This window comes from Convolutriloba macropyga, chromosome 11 (genome assembly GCF_964194025.1).
Source record: "Convolutriloba macropyga chromosome 11, txConMacr16.3, whole genome shotgun sequence".
NCBI lineage: Eukaryota > Metazoa > Xenacoelomorpha > Acoela > Convolutidae > Convolutriloba > Convolutriloba macropyga.
The window spans coordinates 13308483-13318574 of record NC_134478.1 but is presented as its reverse complement, the minus strand read 5'-3'; the positions used below and the strand labels follow the sequence as shown (position 1 = coordinate 13318574).

The following is a 10092-nucleotide window of genomic DNA, read 5'->3' as shown; positions in this document are numbered from 1 at the left end:
TAAATTTTTTCAGTAACTTATCATCAAACCCGTAAGGATGTTTTCTGGCCTCTGCGTCTGAAAAGACGTGAAGATTGAAAAAATTTGCACGTTTTGTCAAAAAAACTAAACTACTTCGTAACCTATTATAAACCCTACAGTAGGTTCCTTGACACCTAGGGCTAAAGGAACTCAATATATGACAAAAATTTTCAAAAAGATTGAAAAAAAATTGTGATAATTAGTATAAAATTGCTTTTTAGCGATCGGTTGTTTGAACGTAGCCAGGGGGGTGGGGGGTGCATCGGTGGACTGATGGGGAAGGAGGGGGTGGGCAACAGTGAGGTGGGGGCAACAGCGCGGTGGGAGGAGGGGTGGGGGCAATAGTGGGGGCGGTGATCAACAGTGGGGGTGTCTTCAACCTCTAAGAACCGCCCTTCACACCATAAGTATAAGTCTCCAAAACAGTTTGAGCTGAAACAGAGCTGAAAGGCTCTAAGAGCAGTTAATGCCCGCTGGGCGCTACCTGTTTATCCCGTTTTTGAGGACGAAAAGTCAAAAGTCTACAGGACTATAATTGCTACAAACTTCGTTTGCGAACAATTAATAAAGACAATTAGATTTTCTATACGCTGTTAAAAAAGAGGCGGTATGAACATTTAATTGTTTAATTGTGTAAAAGAGATACTTGGGATACACATTCAAATAAGCAGCTGATGAAATATACACTTAATCAATCCACTAAACAGGCTCAATTTTCAACAAAAATCGGTCATATTTTTAAATCTTTACACTTCATATTAATTCCCACTTCATTTAGAAATTAATTCCCACTTCATTTAGAACAATCTTGCGAGCAAAAAGATTGTTACATAAAATTTACCACTGATTCACGAATTTCAGAAAATACCACTGATATTAAATCAACAACACTGATTTCACCATCGCTTATTGGTTTAATATTCACATTTGTTACACAGGGGCAATTAATCAGTTCAGGAAAATAAGCAATCGTCAGAGCTTTGTTCACTGCATACATGACCATGATAATGGTCGTTAATTTTAGCTGTATTTGCCCTTCATCTCTTCGACCTTCGCAATGTACTCTGTCTCCGCATCTTCCTTGCTTTTACCCTTCAGTGCATTCCATGCGTCCCATTTAGCCTTACCTAAACAAAGCAACAAACAATAACAATCGACCCCCCCCCCCCCCCCCAGAGTTTAGTGGTCATATCATATAACCTATAGCCCCAATCAAGGTAATTATACCATAATGGGGCATATAATTCCTTATTTCGTGGAGGGGGGGGGGGGGTATTATGGGAAAGACCCTAAGAAGCCTTACAGCCTTTGGACCTGAAACCTTCTACATAGGATAATGAAAATAAGTCTTTTCAGGTGGCGAGGGAGGAAAGAGTACCCATTATTTAGCGTAAAAACGGCAGCCGTCACTGAAACGTATCGAAAAGAGATAAAGAACGTTAGGGGCACTGCAAGAAAACATCTATATAGTAAGTAAAGTCAAATGTTTTTTAATAGCTCTCGAACAAGTTTGTAGCAAAAAAAGTGTGTATCATGAGATGGAATGCTGCTATGTGATTCATTAAACTGTTGATAACCATACTTATGATTCGGTAATCAAGTTAATTGTCATTTCAATTTATCAAAGTTTGTAGAATTACATCAGTCGCGTTGGCCTGTTTCACGACAGGAATACGAGTAATGGTTTCCTTTAAGTTCTTTTCATTGAAGAACATTTCTTCGCAACTTTAACATTGACTTCTTTCTCTTGAAAGATTGATCAATTCTGCTTTAGAACGATGGGTATCAACATGTAGAGAACGAGCAGTTTATTTCTAGTGCACGGTAGTTAGTAGCCGCTCATATTATTCAAGGCAAAAACGTCATTTTGAGACAGTTTTTCCTTTACAGCCTCTCCCCCATACACACACACAAGCACATAATAGAACAAAATTTCCTATAACCCCCCTCTACCACTCCTACTATAATTATTGAGGTTTGTTGTTATGGTAGGAGTGAGTTTTGTTGTCTCTTATAAAACACGAGAAAACAAACTTTTCATTTAACTGTATTGAACTACCGCCAAATGAGTTCAATCGGATAAAATTTCCGATGAGGGCGCAATGTAGATCACACAGAATTTAAAAAGTCAAATTTAAATGCGGTCAAGCAAAAGTTTGCCCGAAAAACAACTACAAATATAAACCAACTAACGTCGGATGAAGTGCTCTCGAACGACAGGCGGAGGCAACTTAACTAGAGGGAGTTAACTTATTGTTTTTGGGTGGAAAATCCTCTGACCCCACAGGGGTTCGAACAACCAACCTCCAGGATACAGTCGAACATCTCAATCACTAGGCTACAATGGCTTTGACTCTTATTGGCTCACAATCGCTTCTCTATTGCAACATTATTTCAGAAAGAGCAACTTATATTGCTCAAAAATTAAGAACAAGCGTGAAAAATCGCTGAAGAAGTCCGAGAATGTTCTAGAACAAAGGCACCAGAACAGTCAAACGAAAACAAACACAGGTTTACAATAAGTGCTTCGAACTCCGTTTGATAGCAATAATTGCTTCAAATTTCGTTAAAATTTAAAACAAAGCCATTTTGGCGCACTTTGGATTGACTGCCCTATAGTAGTAAACTGTCGAAATTAAATTAGCTGCTTAGCTTCTGAATGAGGAAAATTCATATTACGCTATATCAAGTGTGAAAAAGTCAAAACGTGTGGCCAAAAACTGACCAAGCAAAACTTTCATATTACTCTACGAAGAATTTGGTAGGCTATTTTCTAGTCACATTAAGTTTTTCTACGATGCAGTTCTCAAAAAAGATCCATTCAGTTTGATCGTCGGGTTTCTGTATTTCAGCTTTTATAAATATTAAACAACCAAAATCGTATAATTGCATAAAATGTTAGAGCAACTACTAAGATTCATTTCATAAAGAGGTCAGTTAAAAGAAAGCCCCTCCCCAAAAAAGGCAGTCGGTTAACTCGTGCGTAGCAAGTCAACTCCTATGTATTTATAAATCCTGACAGCAGTCAAAAATTAAAGCATCAGAAGCGAAAGATAGAGAAGTGACAAGCATCATAATTATACTCAAAATAGATAAATAGCAATCAAAATATGTGTAGTGATTTTGAATCGGAATTAGAAAAAAATTATAACCATTTAATTATAGAGACAGATTCATTTGCGAGAATGACATATGACAGTATTTCGTTTTTTTTTGTCTTATCATTGAACTTCGTATTCTTGTGTGTTTAAAAAACTCCGCATACTTCTTTACAACGCATATATGCTCTAGCATAGGTGTTATGTTACTTTATGTTATGCAGATGTATTCTTTGTTGATTTTACCCAACGAAAGGTCTCTATATAAAAATATTATAAGTATATGTTACGTGACTCTGTTTTAAGTCACTGAGTTGCGATTCGAGATATGGAGCCAAAATTTCTTTGACTTCTGCAGAGTCACGCAACCTTGCTAAAAACACGAAACGTGCACGTTTTAAAATGGCAATAATTTATAGAATTCAACTTCTGGATAAGTATATAGGAACTTCTGGCATTTTATTTTCTGGTATTACAGACTTTCGACATTTTAGAATGTGCACGTAGGTGTTTTACCTTTTCTTAAATTATGAAATGATTAAGCGGTATCAACCAACCTTTCAGGTCAAGCATGCCGGGCCTAGAGGTATTGACGTCTCCAACGGTAGCCTGTTTGAACAAACCATACAAAGCCAGCAACTCCTGGTCGGTTGGTTTCGATGTGAGGTTCTTGACCTCTTCAGCAGCCTTGTTGAATGCTTCAGACATCTTAATTGTTGTGACTTTTGGAAATATCTAAGGAGTACTAGGAGAGAAAAACGTGACGAGATACGAAGAAGTCCAATAAAACAAAGGCAGAGTTGATTTGTTTCAGCACCGTTGATTAGAACAATCAAAATCTGAAAAATGCGCATCAATTTTAGAAAAATAGCAGAACTTCATCGATAGCAGAGCCTGCCACCCTGCGAACACCTTTAATGAGTTCTTCCAATACGATATCCTATTTCATGAAAACCACAAAGCCAAACTTCTCGATCTGTATTTTGTCTACTTCAGACTGCGTTACGATGAAAACAACACGTGCTCTTGGCGAATTATGTGTGGGTGCAACAACTGCATGAACGTGAAAAAACTGAATTTTGTTATCTAATAAACTGAACGAAACAAACTGGGGTTAATGTAAAACCCTTGGACTTTTTCCTAAATTCTGTTTTATTATTATTATTATTATTATTATTATTATAGGATGCGTACGGAAAAAATAGATATGTCAGAAACAAGCTCCCATGCTAACTGCTTACTAAGAAAAATCTCAAAGAATCCAATACAGTCCACATATAAAATAAGATTTTGAACAATTTTTTGGGAATTAATTTTGCCAGCGATCAAAGTACATCGGTTCGTTTACATCCACTAAGTGCACCAGAACCATTGACTATGAGTGCTTAAATGCTTTTAAATTGATCTATGAACTAACTACCTCACATAAGTACTAACGCAATTTCCAAATAGGTAACCGAACAGGCAAGTTAAATGAGCAATGAAAGTAACTTTTATACAACTATACCAAAATAGCTGCAGCAATCGGTAAGTGTGTATTGAATCATAACCTACCTGATCAAACAATTAAGCGAGTGGTCCTATTACTAATTGACCTCATTGCCGTCAGATAACCGTGACATAGAAAACCGGCATTATTTGCACGAGCAAGCAATCACGTTTTGTACTAATTTCAAGCCAACAGAGATGACTGTATAATACAATTCTTTAATTGGGGGGTGTGCTACATAAATTGACTAGCATTTCAACCATTCGATCTTTCGCCTAAACCTCTAATTACTCAAAGATACCAATAGGTTTTCAATAGGCACCATCGTAGTTACAAATTGAAAGAACGGGGCCTGGAAGAATTGATAGCAAATTCATTCTAGAAAAATTCGGATTTTACCGCTTATACCCCCCCCCCGTTACAAGCACGTTCCACTACATAGTAAATCATTCCGTAAAATATGCTAGTGCGTCTGTGGGTTGCAAATAGCAGGCACCAACTCAGATGGGAGAGGAGTTTGGGGGCACTAAATATATGTCAGAACATTTTAGTCGCCCGAAGACAAACATTAAGTCTAAGTTTAATCTTTCAACGAAGCTCGCTGCCTCGAAGTTTTAGTGACCAATGAAATCGTCCCTAATGGAAACGATCACAAAATTTTCATCAAGACAGAATTGGGGTCTTTTTTATTATAGCCCCCACAATAATATCCCCCCTATGTTATATTTACGGCAATGGAGGTATAGGTTAAATGAAAAAGTAAGTTTAAACTGGGCGGTTATAATGAGAATTGTACATCAAACCAAAACACGCATTTAACTCGATGAGAAACGGTTAAAAATCTTGAGCAAAGTCAATTTGATAAAATCTACGAGTGGCAAGGAATAGACATAGCTAGTACCCAAATTAATATTTCCCCAAATCGTATCTTTGCGGTAATATGGGTATAGATTAAATGACCAGTAAGAGTAAGCTAGTTGCCTGGAATGAGACAGAGCCTAGAATTGTACAACAAACCAAAAACGGATCGTTTCCTCTGTTTTTACCACCCACGTCCATTTGTACACCCGTTACATTTGCAGCCCATGTTATAGCATATTGTTTGTATTTCATACTATTACATGTACAATTATTCACAAGAATCATTTAAAATTTACTGATGCAGAGAAGTCATGAAATTAACACATTTACACTAATTCAAATGTGCTTATAATGGAATGAGATATAATGCAATAATGCGTGTTTTAATACTTCTGCGCTTAGCTTTGATAGAATTGGCTTAATGGCACTATTTTTTTGAAAACCGCTAACAAAAAATCCATGCAATCTTCTAACGGTGTCAGCAATTTATTATGACTAAAATACCGATCTCTAAGGACAAAAAGTACATATTGGGGGGGGGGGGGGGTGAAGTTAAAGCAGACTTGTTACATAGGACTGGTGGTGGAGGGGGCAAAACAGAGAACATCCCCAAAAACAAGGAATCAACTCAATGAGAAAAACGTTAAAATATATTTAGCAGTTAAAATAATGAAATTTATGAGTGGCAAGGAATAAGATAAATCTAGACAATTGCTTTAAAATCAGCTGCCATTCAAAGCAAAAGTAACTATCAATTGGTGCATGGCAAACACACCATAACAAAACCACTGGCTTCGTGCTTAACGTTTTGTTTCTATCCATTAGAACATGCAGAACATGTAAAAAAAGTAAAATCAAAACTATCACCACCCCCCCCCCCCCCAACAGTGGTCCGGGTTGTTTCAAATATTGGCTAGTCCGGGTTCCTCCCACATACATGACTACATAAAGATTTAAAAAGGATTGTCAATTTAAAACTTTCTTACGAACGTTTTCGAACTCTGAGTTCATCGTCAGGTTATAAACAATACAAAATACTTAAACGAAAAGCCAGAAAATAAAATGCAAATCACTAAAATCAATCATTCAAGGAAATTTAAAACGAATTTTTACATATCTACAATCGTATATACAAAATATTTACATCTTAGTTAAATACATTTTCGATTTGATGTAGCAGATGCATATCGCCATGTTTTTTATTAAAAAACCTACATATATTGCTTTAAATTTACTTTGGTTTTGTTCAATTGTAAAGTTGAAATTTTCATTTCTTAACGTGTCTATCAAGTTGGATTATCATCTCCAGACTAAGCTTTCAGTGTCAATTCTCGTGTTCGGTATTCGTCGCGCGTGTTGATGGCTGGTTTCAATGTACTTATACAGAGAGCCTCTAGTGTCATTAACTTAGATTGGTTGCTGCATTGGTCTAATATCTTCCACTGGAAAGCTGTTTTATCACAGTTGCACTCGATTACATGTACTCCCATCGGTGAGTCCGCCATGGCATGCTCTGCAACCCTTATGGTAATATGTCGGCATGTCTGCCCTACATAGACGGATTTGCAACCATTACAAATGAGTTCATAAACCACGTGGAATTTGAGATCTTTATCAAAGCTAGACCTGAGGCTAGGTAAACAGCTCTTAAGTTTCCGAGTGGTGAAAATCGTCTGTACAGGATGAATTTTGTTCAATTTCTTTACAAATTCATTAGAGATGTTGCCTCTGTTTTGTAATACAAATTGTTGTTTCTCAGTATTTTCCTGTTGTTTTCCAAATACACCCGCGTTATATCTACGTCCTTTTCTTTGTTCTTTCCTTCGCAGCTGTTTAATTGTATCCTTGACGATATTCCCTACCCAATGCCTAGAATACTGATTACGTTCCCAAATTTATTCATTTTTTGTTGATGCTTCATGGAACGCTTCCCAATTGCTGGTGGCTTGGAACAGGCGGTGTATTGTTCCCTGTATTATGCTTTTCTTATATTGTAGGGGTGCACAGCAACGATAGTTCACAATTATTCCAATATCTGATGGTTTTTGATACCATGTGCAAGAAATGTTCCCCTCCGGTTGTACGTTAATTGACATGTCCAGAAATGGCAAGGTGTTTTTATCATCTGTTTTTCTAATGTAAATTGGAGATTTGGATGGGGGTTATTGACCGCATCTAACAGCTCTTCTGTGTCACCTCTAAATGTTCTCACAATATCGTCAAGATATTTTAGAGAAACTTCAGTTTCGGACAAATGGTTAATGTCAGTCTGATCATTATCACGACAGAATGAGCACATCCAGAACTGGTTTTCCATGGTATCATATTCTGTGTTAGTGATTTGCTGACATTTTGCGTGGAACCATCTATTAAAAACATCACACTCAACACCCCTGGAACGTGCTGTCACACGGTGTTCGCAATTGCGACAAGTGCTAGATTGTGTGTTGGTTTTACATTTAGGTGTCTTTAATTTCAGTTGTGGCTCCTACGATATCATCCAAAGGTTTGCCAAAATCACCGCCAAGGACGCAACCATTGCCAACCCGTCTTTCTGACAGTACCAACTTTCATTGCACTTGAAATGGACGTTGGTGACGGCTAATTCAAGCAGACGTTTCATTGTTGTTCTAGGTATATCTGATTTATCGTCCCTGGCATAAAGCGATCGCAGGGCAATGTTAATGGCTTCCTTTACGGGAACGTTGGTGTATAAACTTTTTACATCTAATGATAGGATTTTTTCAACTTTTTCAAGTTTTATTTGCTCCCGAGTCTTTCGTGCGTCATTGGTGTTAGTTTCTATGTTTGCTCCTTCAATTTTTTGAAAAAATGGTGTTAGAAACTTGTTAAGTTTACGGCAGCAACTTCCCGGGATAGAGAGAACAGGTCCCAGAGGGCTTTCTTTTTTGGGTACTTTAGCTAATCCATACAACCTTGCCGGTTGTGCTCCAGTGGACCTTAAACCTTCGTAAACCTTAACCGGCATCTTCCCCTTTTTCTCATATCCAAAAGTTTTTTGTTTAGTTCTTCTTCATTTTTCATTACGATTTTATCCCGACTCTTTTCAAGTTTTCTGAACTGTTCGCAATCTCAAACTTTCCAGTTTTTCTGCGTACGTGCTCTTTTTCATAACACAAAACCCTACACCTTTATCAAAAGTAACAGCAATCAGGGCGTTGTCACGCAGATATTTTTACACTTTTGCTAATGCTCTATCTAAGGGTGTTTCTCTGATGTTTTTTGAGTACCATTTTGCCGACGCTTCAACTTCAAACAATTTTTCAGCTGGTACATTGTTTTCACTTAGATTTCTTATCAAACTGTCTATATCCGCCAAGAAATGCAACTCTTTAAACTTGTCCCTTATTGGACGCTTTGGACCAAAAGCGAGCAAGTTCCTGACGAATCCCGGCAAAATGATATTATCTAGAACCGTTACAATCTTCTCATTAGATGCTCTAAACGGCTTGTTTTGCCTTTCAGAAAGTTTGGCAAGCTTTCCCTGCAGTCTTCGTTGAGGATTAACCGCATGGTTGCGAACTCGGTTGCGCAAAACAAAAATTACGGAGGGCAATAGGTGGTTAACTGAATTCTTAAGGAGAACTTTTTGACTAGCAGCTCGCTTTTGACCACATTTATGATGCATGGCAGCTGCTGTGGAAATTTCCGACCTTAGCGATTTTAGTTTAAAACTATGCACCGCTGGATCCGAAAAAACATCTGTTTTCGGAACACGAAATTTCAAAAAATTCGGTATTATATCTGTGCTAAGGCAATTTTTAAGAAAATTTATTCTCATCTACTACTTTCATATTTACATACATTGTTTTCATAGTCCAAAAATGGTTTCCAACAGTCTCTGTTTTGCAAAATTTTTCTCAACCAACATCTTGCCAGTTTAAGCAAAGCTGAAGGTTTGTGAAAGACCTCCGCTGAGCGAACACCAAGATGCTATCACTTACAACTGAGCATTCTCCTTTTCTTTGTCTCCCGTTGATTTTTGGACAGTTTTCTTTTTCCCCTGTTCATTTTCAGCAGTTTCTGTAGATTAGATTGATATTTCAATACTAACCCCAGTGATTTAAGCTCAATGTCGGGGTCCTGATGTAGTTGGAAGTATCTGCTGATGATGTTGGTGTTCTTTTGCTTCCGTCTTGACACCAAATTCTTTGTTGACTGGATCACTAAAATTCCCGGTTTTAACAGCTGTTTAAAAATTTTTTTTGCGCCATACTTTTGACAGTAAACTATCGCCTTGATTCTATCCGAATGACCTTGTAAATAGGCAACCAATTCCTCTACATCACACGGCCTGTAGTCGTTTGTTCGTTTGTGAGGGGTGATGGAGTTGTTCAAGGTGTCGTGCCAAATCACGAAATCACTGCGGTCTTTCAGGTGACCCTTGTCCCAGGCGTTTTTTATGTTCTTTTTGGCGTTTCTGGAATTTGAGTTGAATGAAAGACCCAAAATGGCGGTCACCGACTGGAGTAAGAGTTTTGGATGATTGCTGTTTTTAGGCTTTAATGCATGGAAAAGCGAACTTGTCGCCAGAATATGCACCATTCTTCAATCTGTAATTGTTCCATGTTGATATAGATAAAATGACATAGAAAACTCAAC

At 37.6% G+C, this 10092-nt stretch overlaps 1 protein-coding gene across 1 annotated transcript; it reads right to left on the bottom strand.

The window, feature by feature from the left end:
- Window positions 1–625: 625 nt before the first annotated feature.
- On the bottom strand, window positions 626–4619 carry LOC142349249 (acyl-CoA-binding protein-like). The gene is made up of 3 exons (XM_075400685.1): window positions 4557–4619; window positions 3677–3958; window positions 626–1148 (listed from the first exon to the last, which is right to left on the bottom strand). The coding sequence occupies exons 2-3, from the start codon at window positions 3825–3827 to the stop codon at window positions 1042–1044; spliced, it is 258 nt and encodes an 85-aa protein (XP_075256800.1). The 5' UTR covers window positions 3828–3958; window positions 4557–4619; the 3' UTR covers window positions 626–1041.
- Window positions 4620–10092: the final 5473 nt, after the last annotated feature.

Bases quoted from the DNA above. Each gene is read 5' to 3' on its own strand.
- LOC142349249 (XM_075400685.1), bottom strand. From the start codon at position 3,827: ATGTCTGAAGCATTCAACAAGGCTGCTGAAGAGGTCAAGAACCTCACA. The intron at 1,149-3,676 runs GTTGGTTGATAC...TGCTTTGTTTAG, and splicing joins CGGCATGCTTGACCTGAAAG to GTAAGGCTAAATGGGACGCA.